This window comes from Protopterus annectens, chromosome 4.part0 (genome assembly GCF_019279795.1).
Source record: "Protopterus annectens isolate FY-2018-M chromosome 4.part0, PAN1.0, whole genome shotgun sequence".
Taxonomy (NCBI): Eukaryota; Metazoa; Chordata; order Ceratodontiformes; family Protopteridae; genus Protopterus; species Protopterus annectens.
Genome location: NC_056733.1, coordinates 87,229,403 through 87,254,065, shown reverse-complemented (window position 1 = coordinate 87,254,065; position 24,663 = coordinate 87,229,403). Strand labels below are relative to the sequence as shown.

The 24,663-nt window shown below is 40.7% G+C and overlaps 1 protein-coding gene across 1 annotated transcript in view; it reads left to right on the top strand.

Moving 5' to 3' along the window:
• TBCD (tubulin folding cofactor D) overlaps positions 1–24,663 on the top strand; it is a 3,708,267-nt gene that overhangs the window by 3,324,025 nt on the left and 359,579 nt on the right. The window contains exon 30 of the mRNA XM_044068123.1: positions 10,989–11,072. Within this exon, the coding sequence (XP_043924058.1) occupies positions 10,989–11,072 (84 nt within the window). The remainder of the gene's footprint in view (positions 1–10,988; positions 11,073–24,663) is intronic.

Genomic DNA, 24,663 nt, shown 5'->3' with positions numbered 1-24,663 from the left:
TACAGCAGCTTCTTCCCATGCTGGGCAAGAATGCTTGGCTAGTAACGTTGGACCTCAAGGAGGCATACCTGCATGTCCCTATCAGACAAAATTGCAGAAGATACCTCCGCTTCATTGCAGGTTCAACCCATTATCAATTTTCTGCACTGCCCTTTGGCTTCTCTACTGCGCCCAGGGTCTTCACAAAATGCCTGGCACCAGTAATTGCATACTGCAGACAAAGAGGAATTCAAATATACCCATACCTGGATGACTGCCTTATTCAAGCAGAAAGCAAGGACATTCTTTTAAAGCATCTGGCATTTGTCAAACACCTTCTAAGTTGCCTAGGGTACACAGTAAACGAAAAGAAATCAAAACTAGTGCCCTCACAAAACATAATATTCCTGGGTGCCATCTTGAATACAACGGCCCAAATGGCTTATCTCATGTCAGACAAGCAACAACAGCTGACTCAATACTTCAAAATAATGGCAACAAAGACCCAACTCCCTGCAAGAAAAATTCTGCAGGCCTTGGCATTCATGGCATCTTGCATACTACTAATACCATTTGCAAAACTGCATATGAGGAAATTACAATGGTACCTGAAAAGCGTATGGACTCAGCACAGCCACAGCTTGGAAACAATGATACCACTCATTCCCTGCCTTCAACAGGAGTTTCTATGGTGGGCACAGGCATGTCACCTCAACAAGGGTCAGCCTTTCACCTTACCCACAGCCAGGCAAACTATGACAACAGATGCATCGGACTATGCCTGGGGAGCACACATGGCAGGACAGTGCATTCAGGGCAAATGGACTACAGATCAAAGGCATCTGCATATCAATCAAAAAGAAATGCTAGCAGTACAGAATGCCCTAACAGCTTTCAAGGACCTCTTACACCCAGGACAACTAATAGTAAAGGCAGACAATACCACAGTAATGTGGTACATAAGCAAGGGGGCACACATTCCTACCCTCTGTGCAGGCAAGCAATGACCTTGTGGAACACAGCACTGTCTTACCAGGTTCAATTCCAAGCACAATTCCTGCCAGGAAAGAAAAACACATTGGCAGACGACCTAAGCAGAAACATCATGGATCCCCACAAGTGGAAACTAGATCCACAAGTATTTGCAATGATAACTCAAAAATGGGGACGCCCAGACATAGATCCGTTTGCCAACCCCCAAAACTACCAACTTCAAAAATTTTGCACAAGGACATTCCATCCACAAGCTTGGAAAGTGGACGCCCTCTCATTCAGTTGGAACACATTAACAGTGTATGCCTTTCCTCCACTGCCGCTTCTAGCAAAGGTACTGCTGAAAGTCAGATTAGAGAGGCCACAAATGATACTCATTGCACCAGACTGGCCACACCAGCACTGGTATCCAATTCTAAGGAACATGGCCCATGGCCCATCATGGATTTTACCACAAATTCCTCACCTGCTCATCCAGCGAGACAATCAGATTCTACACAGCCAGCTCAAGACTTTAAACCTGGATGCATGGCAAATTACCTAAACAACCAGCCAACACCTCTATCCAAAGCTGTTATGGATGTCATTCTGGAGGCCAGGAGGTCCAGCACCAGGAAAACCTATTCAGACAAATGGAAAAGATTTTGCGCCTGGAACCAGGCTAAAGGCCAAAATCCCCTTGATCCAAACATTCCTCAGATTCTACAATATTTAACTGAGATGTTGCACAAAGGATTTTCCTTTTCATCTATTAAGATCCACGCCTCAGTAATTTCAGCTCATTACAACACGGATCCTCCTTTATTTTCACATCCACTCCTAAGACAGTACCTCAGAGGGGCTAAGAACATAAGACTGACCAGGAGAGCACCAACACCTACTTGGGATCTCAACTTTGTTCTGGAAAAGCTTACACTGCCGCCCTTTGAACCAGCTTTTTCAGCTGATTTAAAATTTCTTTCATGGAAAACTGCCCTGCTACTAGCAATAACTTCAGCTAGAAGAGTCTCAGAGCTACAGGCACTAATGGCAGTGGAGCCTTTCCTCATTTTTCATCAAGACAGAGTCTCTCTACGAACTAACCCTTCCTTTATGCCAAAGATGGTATCCAGTGTGGCCCTAAACCAAACCATTAATTTGCCCACCTTTTTCCCAAATCCCCAGAACAAAGGAGAAAGACTCCTGCACTTTTTGGACATTCACAGGCAATTACGTTACTACTTGGATAAAACTAAGGCTTTCAGAAAATCTGACCAGCTCTTTGTAGCCTATGCTGCAGGATCACAAGGAAAAGCCATCTCAAAACAGACCATTTCAAAATGGATAGGACATTGCATACGTTTCTGCTACACGCATCATGGAAAACCGGTACCTGCTAACATTAGGTCCCACTCCACCAGGGCTACAGCTACATCAGCAGCCTTTCTCAGGGGGGTGCCAACCAAGGATATTCTGGAATCTACAACTTGGAGTTCAGTGCACACCTTCACCAAACACTATCACTTACCTCTATATTCTAAGACTAGAGCTGGTTTTGCCACTGCAGTTTTGCAGGGCCTACTAGCTTCTTCTAACCCTGTTTAACTCCACCACCCATCCTTAGCTTTGGGATTCAACCCAAGTGTGATGACTGCAGCAGGGTAACACGATGAACATAGTACAGTTTTGTACCTACCATAAATGTAGATGTTCGAGTGTTCACCCTGCTGCAGTCCAGGTTACCCTCCCTCCATCCCCTCTGAACTAGCTGGACTTATCTATACCACTCTATCCTATACAACCTCTGTGGTGTATTTGCTTGTGCCTGAAGGTATTGTTTTATTTTTATATGTACTTTTTTTTTTTTTTTTATATAGCAGTATATATATTTTGCCTACCTATTGGGGGCACCTGACATCTGGGGCAAGAAAAACTGAAGAAAATGGCGTTGGATGCCTCTTATATACCCCTGGCGCACTGACGTCAGGGAAGAAGCGACAGCAACTGACACCGGACCAAGACTTTGGAACTCAGGCCGACTGCGAGACTGCCTGACGGCAGGATAACCCAGGATGACTGCAGCAGGGTGAACACTCGAACATCTACATTTATGGTAGGTACAAAACTGTACTTTCTGAACAAGTGCTGAGCACGAATAAGCAAATTCAAGTGCTAAAACTAAGAATCTGTACCTGGATCTTGTGGTAGATAGGCTACCTAGTGCTTACCACTCCCACTGATAAGCTCGAATGCTTCCCTCCAACACAGAAAGGCTTGGGGGGCTCAGAAGCTTACAAACAGTCCTGGATACAGCAAATCTGTATCTGGACTAGACTAGTTACAGGAAAGGTGGGAAACGAGCGCAAATGCGTGCTTTTTAACCAGAAAGTTGAAAGAGATGGAAAAACTGCCCAAACGGCCAATAAACTACAATTTCTGGGCCAGAAACCACTCTTGTCCCACTGATAAGCTAGAAAGCTTCCCTCCAACACTGAAAGGCTTGGGGGACTCAGAAGCTTACAAGCAGTCCTGGATACAGCAAATCTGTATCTGGACTAGACTAGTTACAGGAAAGGTGGGAACAAGCGTAAATATGGGCTTTTAAACCAGAAAGTTGAAAGAGGGAAAAACTGCTAAATGGCCAATAAACTAAAATTTCTGGGCCAGAAACCACTCTAGTGGTAGATAGGCTACCTAGTGCTTACCACTCCCACTGATAAGCTAGAAGGCTTCCCTCCAACACAGAAAGGCTTGGGGGACTCAGAAACTTACCAACAGTCCTGGATACATTAAATCTGTAAAGGCAGGAAACAAGCTTAGAAATTTTTTTTTTTTGGAAAGTGGAAAGGGTGAAAGGAGAAACAGAAGATAATTCAAAATTAAGAAGCTAAGTGGCTTGCCCTTCACAGATGTTCTCTCTGTATTAGGTAGAATAAGTTAGTGACACTAGACTGGAATAGAGCTGGGATAGAGCTGAACAGATGGGACTGGTAGGAGTGTCTGAAGTCAAAGTATGATCTCACTGTACTTGGTTGAGTGAACAAATGAGATAGACCCAGGAGGAGTGTTCAAACACATATTTACAGGAGGGCGAGCAATTCCAAAGCCACCAAGATTAATACCACAACAAGAACAGGGAGGGGGGTGGGAAACTAACTGCAGAGACAGTGAGAGACCACAGTATTCCATGAAACAATTAAATAGAAAAATAAATAACTACAGAGAGAGAGATTCAATGAAACAATTAAATACACAGAAAAATAAAATGCAGTACAATCTTTAACACTACAAGTTTGTACTTAACTCAGCTAGTAATACAGTTGATTGTAGGTATGTAGCAGAAGCCAAACAACTCCGATATTGAGCAGTAATAGATTCAAAGTTATGTCTCCAGGATGCTGTTCCAGTCCCTCTGAAGGATTGCCTGACTGCTGATCTCTGGAGGCAGTTATGGCTTGCTTGGCTCTCCACCAAAAATCTTAGGAGGCCATCATGAGTGTTGAGCGTCATGTCCAGAAGTTATACCATTCCCTTTTTGCTCACCCCAAAAGACTCACAAAGATCCGTCCTGGATGTTCCACCCAGCCAGAAAAGGGACATAGCAGTGGAGATAAGTTGTACCTGACCAGTGAGGATCCTGGGTCTATTCCAGATTAATTTTGGTGCCCAAGAAAACAAGGACATCAGTTCCATTCTGCATCTCAGCAGATGGTCCTGCAGTTCAGTCTACCTCTTATGAGGAAAGATGACTGGATATGCTTGTTGGATCTCATGGACACCTGCCATCATATCAAGGTAGAGAAGCACTCCAGGATATTTCTATGCTTTCAGCTGGGAGTCAAGAATTGCCAGTTTTGAGCTCTGCCCTTTGGTCTTACCACAGCTCCCTGTGTATTTACTAAATACATGGCAGTAGTGGCAATCTGGCTCAGGTTTTAGGGATTCCAGGTCTTTATTTACCTGGATAATTGCCTTTACCTAGACAATTACTTCCTGCCTGCTCATATGAAGACATCCCTCATCAAAGCCTGAGATTGCTTACTCCAGCTGTGTCTGTTCTTGGGCATAACAGAGAATCAAGAAAAGTCCAGCCAGGAACCAGTTCAAATGCTATAATTTATTGGGTGCCTTTTGGATGCATTCACTCAGACAGCCAAGCTTCCATTATCAAAGCTGAGTTCACTTCATCTACAGATTTTCCATTTTCTTCAGGTTCCCATATCCTCTGCTGCATCATTCCATCACCTCCTTGAGCACATGGCAACTTCTATTTGTCTCGTACTTCTGGCAGGGTTCCACATAAAGGTTTTACAATGGACTATTTCTGTTCATTGGTCCTGTCTGACTTACCCTATGGAGCTTTCCAGTTCTTCTGACAGGTGTTTATCTCTCCATATTCATTGTTGAGCGGAGTCCTCCCTGGTCACCACAGGGTGACCCTTTGTTCAGCCCCATATCCAGACCATGGTGACTGTTGATGCTTCTCTTCTGAGGTGGGGGTATGGCATTTCAAGGGGAAGACTGTTCAAGGTACCTGGTCCAGGAATGAGGCCAATTTTCACATCATGTCTTGGAAATGAAAGTGGTCCTCCTAGTATTGCAGGCATGTCGGGACTTCCTTCCCAGGGGTGTGATTGCCATACATACATTCAGACAGACAAGACAACATGTTGATGGTGTGGTATCTGAACAAGCAAGGGGGAACAGGATCCTATCTACTATATCAAGAGGCTATGAGAATTTGGCAGTGGGCAATGTCCTCTCAATGGTTTCTGATTGCAGTGACTATCCCAAGGAGATCAAACAATCCTGGTAGACAGCTTAAGATGGAGCATTCTTCTTCCTCATGATTGGTCCCTGAATCCCTAGTGGAGAGGTTTTTTTCAGCTGCTGGTCGGTCTTTATGCCCTGATCTGTCTAGAGGGACAGTCACCAAGAGATGCCCTCCCACCTGCTTGGCCCCCAGGTCTCTTTAATAATCAAGTTTCTTCAGAAGGAAGCCTGTTGTAGAGCAACTGTCATCCTCATTCCTTCATTTTGGAACCAACAGGGTTGGTTCCCTTTTGTTTTGGTCTCATATTTTGTACTCACCCTAAGTGCTGGATCTAGTTCTGGATCAGATTTCTCATCTTGCAGGGTTACCTTTCTCAAAGCTTTGCTCCTTCAAGTTAACTGCATGGTTTCTCCAATTCCAGTGATGGTCAGGAATCCCAAGTTCTGCCAATCTGTTATTCGTATATATTTTTTTCTTCCCTGAAACCATCCACCTGAAAGGTTTATGCTAGTAAATAGTGGCACTTTTCTATGTTGGCTTCTGCCAAGGGCAGGGATCCTTTTTCAGAACCTTTAGATGTGATTTTGGACTTTTTGGCTGATCTTTTTCATTCTGGTCTTCAGCAATTTAACTGTTAAAGTGCAACTGGGCACTATTTCTAAATTTAATTTTGCCAGTGATAATACACCATTGTGGCTATAAAGCTTTCTTAGGCCTTTTTGAGGGGTACCTTTTTGCTATGCTCCACTGGTCAGGGACCCTCTGCCTCCTTGGGCCTTTCCCTATTACTGCAGGTTCTTTCCAGATCTTCCTTTGAACTGTCTGCTATGGCATCCTTAAAGTTTTTGTCAAGGAAAACTCTCTTATTGGTGGCTGTCCCATCAGTCAGGAGGGTTTCAGAACTTCAGGCATTGTCTTCATTACTTCCTTACTTAGTTTTCATAAAGACAGTCACCTTAAGAACCAGACCCATCATTTTTACCCACGGTTACTTCTGAATGTAATTTAAACAACCCCATTCATTTGTCACTTTTCTTTACAAATTTCATTAACAAGGGAAAATGTTTGCTTCATTGTTTGGATGTTCATAAACAGCTCAGATTCTGTTTGGATAGGCAAAGTGTTTTAGAAAATCTGACCAACTGTTTGTTTCCTATTCTAAGGCAAAGTTTGGTAAGCCTGTTTCCAAAGTGTCATTATCCAAATGGATGTCATATTATATTTCCTTTGCATACTCCTTCAAATGAATCCCTTTACCTGTGAAACCTAGTAGTCATTCAAGAAGTGCAGTAGCTATCTTAAGTGCCTTTTTCTCATAGGTTTCTATTGATATTTGTGATGCAGCTACTTGGTCGAATATTCATACTTCTGTGCCCCATTTCAAACTTGACATAATGTCCAGATCTAGAGAATTCCACCATATTATGGAATGCTCTCTGTCCTAGGGCCTCCCTGGGTTTTTATTGGCCAGGACTGTGTCCCACTAGTTGAGACCAGACAGGTAAGATAACATCAAATATGAAAGTTATGTACTTACCAAAATGATAGCTCCAGCTTGTCTGTACCCACCGTCTTAACCATCCCTCCCTCCATGTCCCCTGCAAATTGTCATTTCTATAGCAAGTACTCCCGATTGGCCTTGGTGGTCCGGCCTCGAAGCCTGTACATGAGGATCCCTTTCCATGGTCCTCTCTTCTTGGTCCATACTAATCATCGTCTTGATTATAATTTATACTAGTTCTGGGCTTGTCTTCAGGGGCATACCTGATCTGAGGAGAGAATGCTACAGTAGGGGTTTATGGGTAGAGGAGGTGGAACTCTTAATCTAAAGATTCTGAGAATGGCCAGCATCAGATCGGATAACTCACAGGACAGATACAGACAACAGGAGCCTTTCATTGTGGTATTATGGTAAATGCATAACTTTTATTTAATGTAAATTATCCTTCTGTATAAACTTTAAGTGCTGATTGTAAGTATTAAAATTATTCCAAGTGTGGGGCCTCTGTCCTGTTTTTTAAATGAAAGGAGTTCTGTATATGACAGAGCTTGGCAGAAAAAGATGTTGCCTTTGATGAATAAGCTCTAAACACTCCTGTTTTGCTAACTGCAATTTTCTTTCCTTTTCATTAGTGTAAGATTTTTTTTCATTCAGAATATATACTAACTTCCACTTTCCTGCCTTTTGCTGTAGTGCTTTTATGCTGTTAATTGTGTACGGCAAGTACTGATGCCCTCATTTTGCCATCCTGGATGATTTCCATGCTCTGTAGGTAATTGCACAATGCCTTTTCACTGATGACATGTACAGTGATGTGGTGTATTGGTGACATGTTTATTACACTGGATTCCATGTTTTACTGATGATGCAGGGAGCTTAAGAAGGAAAATGGTATTTAGGCTGCATCACTACTCTCTGCACCATAAGCTGCGCCATTTAGAGCAGGTTGCACCATATGCTGTGCCATTTAGAACAGGTTGCACCATATGCTGCACCATTTAGAGCAGGTTGCACCATATGCTGCGCCATTTAGAGCAGGTTGCACCATATGCCGTGCCATTTAGAACAGGTTGCACCATATGCTGTGCCATTTAGAACAGGTTGCACCATATGCTGTGTCATTTAGAACAGGTTGCACCATATGCTGCGCCATTTAGAGCAGGTTGCAGCATATGCCGTGCCATTTAGAGCAGGTTGCAGCATATGCCGTGCCATTTAGAGCAGGTTGCACTATATGCCATGCCATTTAGAACAGGTTGCACCATATGCTGTGTCATTTAGAACAGGTTGCACCATATGCTGTGCCATTTAGAACAGGTTGCACCATATGCTGCGCCATTTAGAGCAGGTTGCACCATGTGCTGTGCCATTTAGAACAGGTTGCACCATATGCTGTGTCATTTAGAACAGGTTGCTCCTTATGCTGTGCCATTTAGAACAGGTTGCACCATATGCTGTGTCATTTAGAACAGGTTGCACCATATGCTGCGCCATTTAGAACAGGTTGCACCATATGCTGTGCCATTTAGAGCAGGTTGCACCATATGCTGTGCCATTTAGAACAGGTTGCACCATATGCTGTGCCATTTAGAGCAGGTTGCACCATATGCCGTGCCATTTAGAACAGGTTGCACCATATGCCGTGCCATTTAGAACAGGTTGCACCATATGCCGTGCCATTTATAACAGGTTGCACCATATGCTGTGCCATTTAGAACAGGTCAGAAACTGGTATCCTAGAAATCATTCTATGTATGCTTTATCTGTTCTGAATGAACAAAGTGACTGTGTAACTGGTGGACTTCATAGCTGCCAGAGCTCCATATACAGAATTTACAGTAGCATGAAGTATTACTGAACCCTTTGTGTACGACGTGTTCAGGTTTCATTGCCACACTACTTATTACTAGATCCACTCTGCACTTATGATTTTCAATGAGTTTAAAGTGTTGCCTCCCTACCTCAATGTAGAAGCTTTGCCCCAACACCTGATTTATAAATACACTGGCTCTGAGGTCACAGAAACTCAAAGTATATTTACAGACACAGATAAGCATTAATCTGCTTGTCATTGAGCTGTGAGTAGCTCTACAGTGAGTAACTAAAAGGTAACCGCTTACAATGGACAAGTGGGTATTGCTAGTGACTTATATGGCCTGTTGGCTGAGATGCATATTTTTATGCATAACGTTTGCAGGAATGTTAGTACCAGTCTGTCTGACATAACATTATTTCCTCTCAGTTATGGTTGTAGCACATTTCATTGAGAAACAACCATTTTGTTGAAATCAGAGAAAGAAAAATATATTAATGGTCTAGGGGAGGGTGAGAGGCAAGCAGCCCTCCGAAGTGTAGAGGGCTTCACCATCTGCACCCTTTACTTAATATAAGATCTGTCCAAAGTTCACAGCCTCAGGGAAAGTTTTGGAGTTTTATCAAAATGTCCCTTTGCACTACATGGACCCAGCCAGGTATGTATTAAGCAGGAATTTGCAGGAAAAGGTATAGTTTTATTAAGCATTTTGCAAATTTAGCTCAGTGCACAGAAAATACTTCTGAAAACAGTGGAGGCTGAGAGATCCATCCCATGAATATTCTACATTTATTTTGCACTGGAGACTCGTACTGTCATGAAATCTTGTGCCATTGCAGAACGTGTTGGAGAAAGGTGCACTAATGTTACAAGAGAACTTTATAAGTTCGAATCCTGAAACTTTCTACAAAGGCGGAAGAACTTTCTAACACCTTTATTAAATTATTACTTAAGACATAGGCAAGCATATATTGACAGAGAAGAAACAAACCATTATAACATTTTTCCATTTAAATACAGTATACATCACATTTCTGTGCTACAATCATCAGTCAAGCATTATAAAAAATTGCTGAATTCCTGCCTTCCCTTTAATTTCAGTCCTCCACCTCCTGAACATTATCATGAAAGGCAGAAGAACTTTGAGCTAAAAGTCTTTCTGTATATGAATTTGAATAATGGAGGGGTGCCCTGTAAATGGTCTACTTCACCATTTCTTGCAAGCCACTAGGTTTCTTTTCCCTCTTGCTCAACCAAGCTCCTGCAATCCAACCACCTACAATTTCCTCTTCTCAAGCACTATAAATCACTACCATTTTAGGCACGTGCGGATGAGTCTAAATTCTAGAAAACTTAATGTACTGTTTTGGTCATGTTATTCTAAATAACTTCTTGAGGTATGGTACTTTCATTGCACTTTTTATATTTATTCAGGCATATATAAAAAAAATCTGTTCTGGAAAAAAGTCACTGTGAGATGCAGAATATCAGTAGTCATAAGAATAATTGTGGGGAAATGTATTATCTAAAAAATGAAATCAACATGACAGCAAAGGAGAATACTTTAATAAAAGATTCAGATTTGACTAACTGAAAAATGTAAATGTAAAGAGCTTCTAATTTAAGGTGTGCCTTACTTGATGTAGTGGCATCCAGAGTTATCAGACATGATTCTATGAGGATTGCTTGGCACACCAGGATACAAAACTTGACATGACCACAGTAGACAAAAATGCAGTGATTTTTACACATAACTACAAATAATAATAATTAAATACTTACACTTTGAATATTTTTGAATTTACATCTGGCAAACTTGGCAACTGGATAGCAAAATGCATCTTTAAGTAAGAATAATTGAAAGTTAATGACTGATTTGTAAGGCACTGATTACTGTGTTGATAAAAAGTTAAGTTAACTGCCTTTTGTTTTGTCTCTCTTGTGTACAGGGTGAGGGAGGCTGCAATGACCAGTCTCATGGAGGTGACGCTTTTGTTGGTTAACAACCATGCTCAACTGATTCAGCCAGTTGTGTAAGTAGTTTACTAATTGTTAAAAGTGTGGATGTTTTTGTATCCCAAAGTTATTTGACTTTGGCTTGTTATGTACAGAGGTGCGCCATATTTTCCAAGAGCATGTCATCTCTGATGGTTCTAGTCACTGCTGTGATGTTGTACGCACCTTTCCTGTATGAGGAGTCAGAATACTTTTGAAATCCTTTCTGTTCTCATAGATTCCATGTCAGCTTTCAAAAGTGTAGTTGCCTTAACCAGAGCCCCTGTGCCAATCCCACAAACTAATGCGCCACCCCTTTCAAATACAGAGCAAAAAGAACTTCTGCAAAAGTTGCAGGATGCTTCCTGCAGACAGTACAACAGTACCCAATTTGCACATGCCCCACTCCCAGGTCTTCAGGTCAGGAACAAAAAAAAGTCCATTCCTTCAACTAGCACACACACCAACTTAGGTGGCCAGATGCATGATGACAACCCCACCACAGCCATTCAGGTCCCATTTCTGTGCCCTGCTCTCGACACTCCTTTCTCATACTTGAGTGAACAAAAAATAATTAATTAATTTCTTATTTTATACAGTAGGAAACGGTTGCTACAGTTTATAGCCTGCCTTCAACTCTCAGGTTTTAGTTTAAAAAAAAAACTTTTCTCTTTTAAACTGTAGCAAACTGCTTGCTGCAGTTTAGACCACAGACTGAGAGCTACAGTACTCAGGTTTGGCCGCAAGTTCAATACTGGCTTTTAAAAGCCAATGTTGCTTTAAAGAGTGATCGGAATTATGGATGGCAGATTGCACCTTCTGACACTTTGCACAGGGGTCATTGCCCCACCATAGCTATGCTAATGTCAACCTTAATGCATTTATGTGTTGGTACTCAACAGTAGCAGTCCTCAGTCACTTTTGTCCCTCTTTTGTTTGACCTAACTGCATTACTTTGTGAAACCGTTGGTGGAAGGTAGGTAGCAGATCTGCATACAAGAGTAAAAGGCTTTCAGATGCATCAGGGTCCATGAGATCATTCAAACTGAAGTTATAATAGACATTGAAGTTATGGAGTGCCTACAGAGTGAAGAATTTCATGTAGAAGGTCTAACACAGACTACATCACAGCATGACGGAGTGAGTCTCCAGAATAAGGAAAAGCAAGATCATCAGGAGACGTGAAGAAGAAATATGGACATAGGAAAGGAAAAGAGATTTAATATGGTGTAATATTTATGTAAAGGAGAAAACAAAACTAACCAATACAAAAAGAGCAGCACCAAAGATATTTGAGGAGAAATACAGACAAAGGAATCCTGATATGTTAAACTTTACAATACAAAAAATAAGACTAAGAGGAAAAGTAGAAAAAGAGATCAGTAATGGAGAAGTCAAAGAAATAGAAATTGAAATTATGGAGCAGCTGCAAAGAGAAGGATTCAGTGTAGAAAATCAAATGCAGAAAGCACCACAACAGGATAGAGCAATGGATATCCAAATTAAGGGAAAACCAGTAGAACAGGAAGCAATTGGTCAGGTGCCATGTCAAGATATTTTGGAGTCTTCCACAGGAAACCAGTATAAACTTTCACTTCAAGCTAGACAGCAAGGAAAGGAACAGGAAACTCTGATGCAGTCAATGTTGAGGAGGGATAGGACAGTGAGTTTCCATATAACAGAGAAACAAATGAACAGGATGAAATTGAAGAGAATGTGCCACAGGAAGATGCTATAGAACTTTCTATAGAATCCCCTCAGGAAACGGAAAATAAGGGATGTGCCCTCAGTTTGGAAGAAAATGAGTTAAGAGTAGAGTTGCTTGATTTAATGAACATGGATATATATATATATATTAAGATCAATGAGAGAAATAGACTGTGGAAGGTCAATAAAACCCCAAAAGTAAGAAGTCTGATAAAACAAATGAATGCAGTAATTAGGAATGTCCATAGAGATCCATGTGATATAACAGAAGTAAACAGGCTATACTACTGTGCTGCTAAATTAATAACTGATAAAGTTCTACCACAAGATCACAGGATGATGAGGGAAAGGAAGGTGAGAAATTGGATACCATCTTGGAAGTATCGAATAGAGAAAATTATAAAGCAATTAAGACAAGAAGTGTCACTGTTAGAAGATTATAGAGAAGGGAAAAGATCAATAAAAATACTAAGAAAGATAGTTGTGATTAAAGCAATGCGCATTATTAGAACAGACCAGGATCTATCATGCACTATTGCAAATAAAATTAAAATGTCAGCACAGGCGGAAAAACTTAGAAGATACACAGGTAAATATAAGGTAACAGTACAAAATAAGCAATTTATTGATGACCCAAAAAAGTTTTATAGAGAATTGGGAAATAAGGTAAAAGAAATTGAAAGACCGCCAATAAAAAGAGGAAGTAGATACATTTTGGAGACGTATCTATGAAAATGCTGTGGAACATAACAAAGATGCTAAATGGATAGAAGAAGTAAAAGAAAGAATAAGAAGTTTAAAGGTACAGGATACGAAATGGGATGAAGTAACAGCCAGAGAGATTGAAACAAAGTTGAGAAAATCCTGTAACTGGAAAACCCCAGGCCCAGATGCAGTACCTAACTTTTGGTTAAAAGAACTATTTATATGTGCACCCGGAACAGACACCACACTGGCTAACAACAGGCAAAACAATGCTCTTACTTAAGAATGAACTTGCAAGCTACCTTAAAAATTATAGACCAATAACTTGCCTTCCGACGACGTATAAACTGTACACGGGAACTGACGGTGACAGAGTTTATAGTCATTTAGAAGAAAACACAATTCTGGCAGTAGAACAAAAGGGCAATAAAAGAAAGTCATATGGAACAAAGGATCATTTGTTGCTAAATAAAGTTATAGTGGGGAACTGTAAAAAGGGGAAGAATCTAAGTATTTCATGGATTGACTACAAAAAAGCATTTGACAGTATCCCACATTCATGGATAAAAGAGTGCTTAATAAAGTATAAGATACACTCTACACTGATTGACTACATTATAGTAACCATGAAACAATGGCAGACCACTTTGCAATTAAGCCATGATAAAGGACAGATTATTATCCCAGGGATAAAAATTCAGAGGAGGATATTCCAAGGTGACTCTCTGTCACCGTTGCTATTCTGCCTTGCCATTAATCCATTAAGCTGTTTACTTAACAGCTTAGGCCATGGCTACAATTTGGCTCCTAGAAAGAAACAAAGTCTAATGACTTCTCATCTTCTCTTTGTTGATGATTTAAAACTGTATTGCTCATCAGATGAGGAACTGAAAGCACAGATGCAGGTTGTCAAAACTTTTTCAGATGATATTAGAATGTCATTTGGTATCGATAAATGTGCAAAAGCAGCCTTTAAAGCAGGAAAACTGCAGCACCAGGAAAACATCAGTTTGGACCAAGAATGTGATATAAAAGAACTTGAGCAAGAGGAAGTGTATAAATACTTGGGAATTGATGAAGGATCAGCAATAAAACATGAACAAATGCAAATAAAACTCAGTAAGGAATACTTTAGAAGACTTAAATTAATCCTTAGAACAGCATTGACATCTAGGAACAAGATCAAAGCTATAAATCAATTTGATCTTCCTGTCCTAATGTATAGTTTTGGAGTGACTGACTGCCCCCAAAAAGTGTTGGATAGATTAGATATTAAAACAAGAAGGATGCTTCATGCTCACCAAATGATTTATAAAAATCAGTGTATACCAAGATTATGTATTCTCTGTTCCGAAGAGGAGATGGGCCTCCTTGAAATTGATTACACGGATAGATCTGCAGTTGACTCCACGCATATCTGCTGACCTCACAAGATCCAAATGTAGTGAAAGTTTTGAAACATGAGGAGAATAAATCTAAGATGACTTCTCTGCTTAATTTAGCAGAAGCATACCGGCATCAAGCAGGAATGGAAATCAGACCAGAAGTAGATACAAAAAACAGGCAGCAAATGAATGTGCCAAAAAACAAAAGAAAGAATGTAAGGTGAAGGACCAGATGAGAAGGCAAGAAATGTGGAAAAAACACAAATGTAGTTGCAAGTAAAGAAAACTTCTAGAAGAGCCTCCTGTTGATCAAGAACGAATGCAGAAATGGTTAAGGAGAGTTGAATTCAAACCAAGAAATGAAAGCTTAATATTGGCAGCCCAAGATAGTGGGTTACCTAGACACTGGTTTACACAATCCATTGAACATGTGGAAAAAACAGACAAATGTAGGTTTTGTAAAACTGAATTGGAAACAGTAACACGCTTTGTTGCTGGTTGTGACACACTAATGGCAGAAGGACTGTATACTGAAAGGCATAATAATGTGGCGAGACTGTTGCACTGGGGATTGCGCAAACATTATGGTATCAAAATGCCTGAAAAACACTAGAAATATGAGCCACAAAGCATCATAGAAAATGTTGAAGTTTATATCACATGGGATCACCCATTACCAACAGTTCAAAAGATAGATGCTAGAAAACTGGATATAGTGGTCCAAGACAAGAAGACAAAAGTAGCATTGATGACTGAAATTGCCACACCCAGTGACTATACTGTTTTGCATTCAGAGAGAAACAAAGTCATAAAATAGCAGGATCTGCAGGCAGAAACAAGAGCAATGTGGAAGAAAGATACCCAGACAGTTCGAATAGTAGTAGGAGCAACGGGTCTTATAAAAAATAATTTATAATCATATTTAGATATGTTACCAATACATGTAACCCTGTACAAATTGCAGAAGGAGTCATTACTGGGCACATTGTGGTTGCTGCAGAGAGCACTGCTGGCTGACATCAAAGATTGAAGCAATACTAATTTCATGAACTTTAATCTTACTTTGACTTATGGGGTCCATTCCCTCATGGTGTTAGAAACCCAAAATATTTGGAGAAATTAGAAATGACAAAATTAGGTTGTTGAAAGCAGGTGGGAAGGGTTATGAGGAAGTCAGAAGATGTGTGGAGATGTCAACATATTGTTCACTGTATATTCATATACACTTAGGAAGGTGGTCAGCAAAAAGAGGAGGCAGCAGATATTTAAAGAAGATATTTAAGAGGAGGCTGAAAATGAGCTCAGAGTATTGAGGGTTAATGAGGTATGTGTCCTAGGTGAGTTCCCATCTTGTGTACTGAGACACCTTTCAGAAGTGGGGGCCTTGGACAAGGTTGCATAATCCTTGGTTTCTGGGGTAACATGGAGGATAGAAGGAGGATCGTTGCTATAGTGCTACTACACAGTTTGAACTGTAGGAAGATGTAGAGCAACCATATGCTGCTTAGTTTCACAGCTATCACTGAGTCAGTAATGCAGTGAATTAATGGATTAAGCTAGTTAGTTTTGTGGATGGTAATGGCCTTGCAAACCAAAATCAGCATGGCTTTGTACAACTAAAACCTTAGCAGTTGTATTTTATATACTTTCTGAATAGTTCCCAAATGAGAGATTAGGAAGGGAAGTTACATTATTTCTTTTCAATTTTTTTTTATTTTTTTTTATTACAAATTTCACTTTTAGGGGGTTGATTTTGGTGGGTGCAGTTGTTTTTGTGGGGTCTTTGAGCCAATTGTGTGAAGTTTATTTTTTTCTCTTATTAGTATGATGAGCAGCCGCGGTGGTGTAGCAGTTAGTGTTGCCGCTTGGCAGCAAGAGGTTCTCCAGTTCGATTCTTGGCTGGGGTGCCTTCTATGTGGAGTCTGCATGTCCTCCCTGCGGTTGTGTGGGTTTCCTCCAGGTGCTCGGGTTTCCTCCCACATCCCAAAGACATGCTGTAGGTGGATTGGACACTCTAAATTGGCCCTAGGTGTGAATGTGTGCCTTCTGTGGAAGGTTGGGTGCCGGGCTAGCAACTCGACACTATAAAACTCCACTGCCAGTCATGAGCGGTCAGGTGATCCGCTGTGGTGACCCCTAACAGGGAAAAGCTGAAAGAGGAAGAAATATGAATGGGAGAGTTACTGTGATTAAAGTGGGCAGATTGGTGATAAACATTAAGTGATGCAGGCAAGGAGATGATAAATAAAAGTATGTACTGTAATTCAGTTACACAGTTTCATTACTTCCCTTTATCATTGTCCACTGTTAAGATAAAATTATATGCATCTGCTCAGCATCACATACATGCGTACAAGCATGCACTCAGATCTATATCTGAAGATCGACTACAAAAATCTTTATAAAGCAGTATAAAACACAAAACACTAAATTATAATTTTAATAGATCTTAATATAAAGCTTACTACACAACTAAAACAAAATGCCACTAAACTAGCAATAATATGAAAAGATTAAAACTTACCTTAGAAGTACAGTGAAAAAAATGCCTACAAGACAGCCCAAAGATTGAAATTTATGTAAACCCCAAATCAGTACAGATTACACATTGAATTGATCTAACTGAAATAAATGACAGTAATCAAAACTAAAATGTCCAGGAGTAAAAAGCAAAGAAATGAATATGTGGCAGTCTGCTTTGTGTGATAAATGAAAGTATTCTATACTGTAATAATATGGAGCTTTTCTGTTACATATGGCTTCAACAGTTGCCACAAAACATGTTCCCTAAATTACAATAGACCTCAACGTGTTTTATACCTGTGTATGCATTATGTATTTGATTTTCTGATTTTAAGTAAGGTACTGCTATTGCTTTTGAAGTTATCCTGATGAACCTTTATGCTTTACTTTTGGGACTTACTTTTGATGATGGTGAGCTTTGGAAGAAGAAAATCTCAGTAAAAAATAGAAAATTATATATTCTGTGTAAAATGGCTTCAGGTTCCTCATGTCTGTACTTAGTTCTGTTTAATGATTGATGTCCTTTGGTATTGAAAACTCAACCATGGCATAATAAGATATAGAAGACTGCTTAAGTGGGTTAAAACACGCTTAAAACTGAGTGGAAAGGGTGAGGGGGCAAAAATAAATGTATAAATAAAACACATTTGTGTTATGTTGGTTGTGGGTAGTAAGTTATTCACCCCCGTGTTAATATAAATAACTCTGAGACCAAGTAACCTCAGACTGGGTTAGTCAGTTTTGCTTAAATAGTCAATTAGTTTCATAAAAGGACAACCTGTGTTAGGTGGTAGGGAAGCTTTTATTTTTTTATACTTTTGAGACAGGGACGTACTGGCAACTCTTGACCATTTCTCTGGTCTTTTGCTCCTCCAGTGCTTTATCATTGTGTTACTTAATTCAGCTACTAATGTTTCATGGGGAGAGGGAAGGGTACCTTTGAGCCATTATATACAGCTGGAACGACTTAGGGTACACATAAATAACTTCTTAAATGAAGTGCAGGCTGGGTTTACACTCTGTTACTCCCTCAGCCCTAGAAGTCACAGATTTCCTGCAGCTCTGATGTGTTATTTACAGTGGCCACTTTAAGTAGGTGTAACAGCTGCAGTAGTACTGTGCAGCCTCACCCTTTTGTTTAGGTGAGAGAACCTGTCCCCTCAGCCACCTCCATCGATACTCTGGCTTAATTACTGAACCTAGGTAGGGCATCATTGTTTGGTAGTAAATGCCCTGTTTTGGCATGGTTGGCCACCTACCACTTCTCCTAAGGTGTTTGAGATGATTGATGCTTCTCAGCAATGTTGTGTACCCTGTCTCTGTAAAGGCCTGATGCCTCGTTTCAGAAGATGATTGAGGATGAATTTAAAGTGAGGTCATTTTCTGGTCACTTTAGTGAGAGACATTCAAATTGCCATCAGATTTGCTTCATGCCACTAAGCCAGTTTTGGAAGGATGATTCTGCATGGCCTGTTTTCTTGATATGTGTTCTCCTTTTGTTTGTTTTTTTCCCCTCTATTGATGCCCTAATAGAAAATGTACAGTCAGAGAATGTCGTCTTACAAGCACGACTTGCTATAAGAACTCCTCTTGAAGGTGAGGATGCAGTTACGTGAAGCTTTTGTAACGGTGCCTTTCTCATCTCCATTTATCCCATTGCATTGGGTTTTCGTTATTTACTGTGGAGAACACACGTAGGTGTTCCTGCTCAGAGTCTTAATTATTTTTCTTCTTTTGTGAATTTTTATCAAGTAAAATGTTCTTGCTTATCGGGTTATTTAATAATACTTTTACTATTCTTTAGATCCAAACCTGGCATTTCCTTTTGCCTACAATTCACATGGATAAAAATCACTCTCGCCACCTCTTTTTGCCTTCAGTAGATCAGATTTCCCAAACCTGTTTCTGGTTGAACTACCTGCCGCTGTCATAAGGAACAAGGCTCCTCAGTTAATGGCCTTTCATCTACCCTGTCTTTTTTATACTTAGTTTCAGAAGAATAAATGACACAGGTTTTTGAATGCTTCTGAGATGTTTATGCTGTCAGAAAAGCATCGTATGGTACATGACTGACAAGGCTAAAGCATGGGCATCTTTCTTCCAGTAGAGGCAACTCAGAAGTGCTTACAAAATGTCTATTAAAGAACGAGAGAAAGGTTATTATGAGTGCAGGCATATTCAGTATCTAAATTCTTTTGGAGTAGTGTGATTGAATTATGCCACAGTAACACATGTGGGTTAATGTAGTTTTGTTGAGTTTCATTTGATTAAATGCAATTTAAATGAATTTGGAATGTAGACATCTTGTTTTATTGATGTTTACTTTGGTTCCACTGTTATACTGTGTTTCAGTGGTGCCTAGATTTCAGTTTTAATACACTAGTAGATTTGTTCAAGTAATAAACAGAAGCATAGCTGGCTAACTTAACGTCTTCGGCTGTTACTGTGAACCAGCACCCCACCCCTCAGCAAAAAAAAAAAAAAAAAAAAAAAAGGTACCTCACTGTAATAACCTGCCATAATGATCAGCTTATCAAAGTTATATCTACACACATCTACTTGCACACCAGATGGATGACACCCCCCCCCCTTCCTCCCAAGCCCCAGCTGTTCAGGTTCCTTTTCCTGTTTTCCTGTGCCCTGCCTCCAACCCTTCTTTAACATATTTTATTTAAGAAAAAGCATTTCTTCTTTTAAACTGTAGCAAACTGGCTTTGATGACCTTTCCTTAATGTCTCACCACCTCTGCAAAACCTTCCTAAAGGGTGTTTTACATTTGAGACCACCTTTTAAAGAACCCATTGAACCTTGGAATTTAACACTAGTCTTGCAAAGCTTGGTCCATCAGCCCTTTGAGCCAGCAGCCTCCTGTGATATCAGTTTCCTATCTTGGAAGACCCTATTCCTGGTGGCCATCACTTCAACCAGGAGAATATCAGAAATGCAGGCTTTGTATGTGAAACGTCTATGTATCATTTTTCACTAGAAATCCAAAAGCGGTTTCAAAAAAGAGTAATCCAAACAGTCTCACCAGACAAAATAGGATCCGGATTTTACTAAAGATTCTTTTTAGTGCCAAAAAAGACAGGGGACTGGAGACCAGTCCTAGAACTTAGTGTTTTGAATAAGTTTGTTCGACAGACAAAATTCTGGATGGTCACAGTGCAGTTGATGCTTCCTTTTCTGGAAGAAGATGATTGGATGTGCTCTATAGATCTACAGGATGTGTATTACCACATACAAATGGACAAGCACTCCAGAAGATACCTCCACTTCTGGCTGGGGGCCAATCATTATCAATTTCAAGCACTCCCCTTTGGTCTCACCACAGCCCCCAGCGTGTTCACCAAATGCATGGCAGTGGTAGCAGCTCATCTAAGGCTACAAGGATTCCACGTGTTTCCGTATTTAGATGACTGGCTCATCACCGCCACCACCAGGCATCTGTTGCTTCACACATTGGACTCAATTCTAAAGTTGGCAGACTTCTTAGGCATTTCAATAAGCAGCGAAAAGTCAAAACTATCCCCCACACAAGACATAGAATTCATTGGAGCAACATTCAACACAAAATCCTGTCTGGCTGCTCTACCTCTCCACAGAATGCAAAGGTTGAGGTTACAGCTTTAAGTGATACTCTCTCAAGACAAAGTCCCAACTTGTTTAGTCTTACAACTTCTTGTGGTCCATGGCCGCGACAATCACCCTAGTTACTATGGCGAGATACTACATGAGGCTGCTTCAATGGCTCCTGGCATCATATTGGACTCTGTTAACACAACCGATGTCCTACCCAATCTGCATAACCAACCGATGCAAGCAAGACCTATATTGGTGGATGAAGCAAGAAGAGGAATTATGGACTCGAGCTTTTCCCCCTCCTAGCCCAAGGCTGTAGTGACCACGAATACTTCCCTAATTGGGTGGGGATGGGGGCATTATCAGGGAAAGACAGTCCAAGGTACTTGATCACCCTCAGAGGCCAAATTGCATATCAACGTCCTAGAAATGCGGGTGGTGCTCTTAGCTGTAAAAGCATTTCAGTTTGCCCTCCTGTCAGAGACAATTGCTATCCAGTCAGATAACGTGTCCATGGTCTGGTACATCAACAAACAGAGGGGGAACCAGATCCTACCTACCCTCTAAGTCAGGAAGCCCTAACAGTGGGGCAATGGGCAAGTGCCTCCAACTGCTTTCTAATAGCAATGCAAATTCCGGGGAATTCCAATGTGATCGCGGACAAAATGAGCAGATGCGTACTCCTGTCTCACGAGTGGTCTGTCAGTCCTAATGTGGCGATGAAGATCTTTCGTCGATGGGGTCAGCCTTGCTGCGACCTGTTTGCCTCTCCCATGAAACACAAATGCAGCAGCTACTTTGCCCTGTCTCCCCCTCAGGGGGAGTTCCCGAGAGATGCTCTCCTACATGATTGGCCCTCGGGACTGCTATATGCCTTTCCACCATTCCCTCTATTTCCCCAATGTTTGAAGATAACCCAATGGTTGAGAAACAAAGTAATCCTCATTGTACCTTATTGGCCCCATCAAGTCTGGTTCCCCTTTCTCTGGCCTTATCTAGTTCATTGCCCGTGGACTCTGGATCTAACTGCAGAACTGTTGTCTCATCTGCAGGGATTGGTCCATCCCAACCTATAAAGTCTCAAGCTGATGGCTTGGTACCTCCACTTCTAGTGATTGCCAGGCAAAATAATCTATCCTTCCCAGTACAACAGATACTTCCGGTTTCTCATAAACCATCCACCAGGAAACTTTACCTTAGCAAATGGAACAGATTTGTGGTTTGGTCTCTCAGAGAAGGAACTGACCCATTTTCAGCCGTGATTAATAAGGTATTAGAATACTTATCAACCTTATTCCAATTGGGAGCCTCAACTTTAACCATTAAAGTTCATCTAGATGCTATTTCATATTTCAATAATGGCTTCGATGACCTTTCCTTAATGTCTCACCACCTCTGCAAAACCTTCCTAAAGGGCGTTTTACATTTGAGACCACCTTTTAAAGAACCCATTGAACCTTGGAATTTAACACTAGTCTTGCAAAGCTTGGTCCATCAGCCCTTTGAGCCAGCAGCCTCCTGTGATATCAGTTTCTTATCTTGGAAGACCCTATTCCTGGTGGCCATCACTTCAGCCAGGAGAATATCAGAATTGCAGGCTTTGTATGTGAAACGTCTATATATCATTTTTCACAAAGAGAGAGTATCACTTAGAACTAACCCCTTCTTTCTACCCAAAGTAGTATCGGACTCAAGTATTAATCAATCCATAGACCTACCAGTTTTCTTCCCAAACTTCTCAAACAAAAGAGAATATTGTTTTGCATTTGTTGGATGTACACAGACAATTACATTTTTACTTGCATAGAAAATAATTATTCAGGAAATAAGACCAATTTTTCCCGTCCTTTTCTAGTACTCGACTGGGAAAACCAGTTTCCAAAGTTACTTTATCAAAATGGTTGAGAGATTGCATCACCTTTGTTTATGATTAGCTAAACCTATCAACTAAGGTCAAGGCTAATTCTACCAGATCAGTTTCCACTTCAGTAGTCTTTCATTCTAAAGTGTCTGTGGATGACATTTGCTCAGTGGCCACCTGGGCTACCCCTCATACCTTTATCTCTCATTTCAAATTGGATATGGTCTCCAGAGGAAGAGCATCCTTTAGCTCAATGGTGCTCAGGAATATCCTTCCGTAGGGCCTCCCAAGGTTTAAAGTAGCTAGGTACCCTGTCCGAACACTTCAAGAATGAATGAAGATTGACAACATCAGAAAAAGAAGTTATGTGTTTACCATAACGTTCCATCTGTGTTGTCGATCTTCATTCATTCTTGACATCCCACCTTCCTACCCCCCCTCCAAAAACTGCTGGAGGTTCGGAAATAGTCCTGGGATCATGATAGAGTAGTTGCTCAGACAAAGCTGTCAATTTTTATCCATATTCTATGGGCAAAACTCAGTCTGAAGGGAAGGGAAGAGAGGCAGTATGGGTAGCCTTAGCTTGAGAGTTTCTGGCTGGCGGGAGCTTGATACAACAAGCGAGTTGGTTCTGAGGATGGAAACAAAACCCAACAGTTCAAGAATAAATAAAGATTGACAATACAGATGGAACGTTATGGTATAACTTCTTTTTATGCTGCTAAATGCTAGGAGTTTAAATCAGAAACTGCATTCTCTGGAAGCACCCCTTTCCCTGGAGGATGTTGATGTTTGTGTAGTCACAGAAACTTGGTTCAGGGCCGCAGAGAATACCCCAGCCTTACAAAGCTACAGTGCATTCCACACTTTCAAACCACAAAATGAATGTGTGAGAACCAAAGGAGGAGGAGTATCTGGCTTCATCAAAGGTAAATACATCTGTAGACTAGTTAGACAGGGAAAACTCCATGGAATTGCTCCAAGTTCCACTAACTGTGGGTAAGACCCCCCTTCAATTCATCGTTAGCTATAGGCCCCCTTCAGTGAAGCAAGATACACACACAGATTATTTGGAACTACTTACGTCATCAAATTACAACCAAACACTCTAGTCATGGGTGATTTTAATTATCCTCCCACAGACTAGGAAACTTATACAAGTACCAACATGATCGCACAGAGGTTCCTGGACTTTAACACTAATGCCCTAAAACAAGTAGTATGCAAACCCACAAGGGGCTGAAATATTTTCGACCTGGTCCTCACCAACATGAGTGACCATTGCACCACCGCAAGTATAGGACCGTCACTGATTAAATCTGATCACAAATCAGTCACATTTGAAGTAGCAATAACACCTGAACCCCTCTTAGGTGAAATCAGGCTAAAAATGTCATCAAAGCTAATTATGCCCTCCTAAGGATTGGCATAAATAATTTCCAAGCCTCTGTTCCCACAGATGGCATTGACAACTATACTGAGGTATACACAAATACCATGTACAAACACGTATACAAATGTATTGATACAGCTGTACCTGATAAGATCAAAACAAGATCCTCAAGAAAAAACAAGCCTCCCTGGAAGACATCTAGCATTAATAAGTTATACAACAGGAAGAAGCTGCTGTCTAAGAATAACAAAAGAGAGGTCCCAGCACTAGAAGAACACCCTCCTCTGTCTGAACAAACAAATACCAACTTGTAAAATCCTCTAAGGACAACTTTGAAAAAAATTTAGCAACCATAGCTAAGAATAACCATAAGGCATTCTTCAGCTATATCCATAACTTAAAAGGTAGTACACAGACGTGCTGAACTAGCTGTGGATGGCATCAGACACACTGATCCTGTGAAAATAGTTAACGTA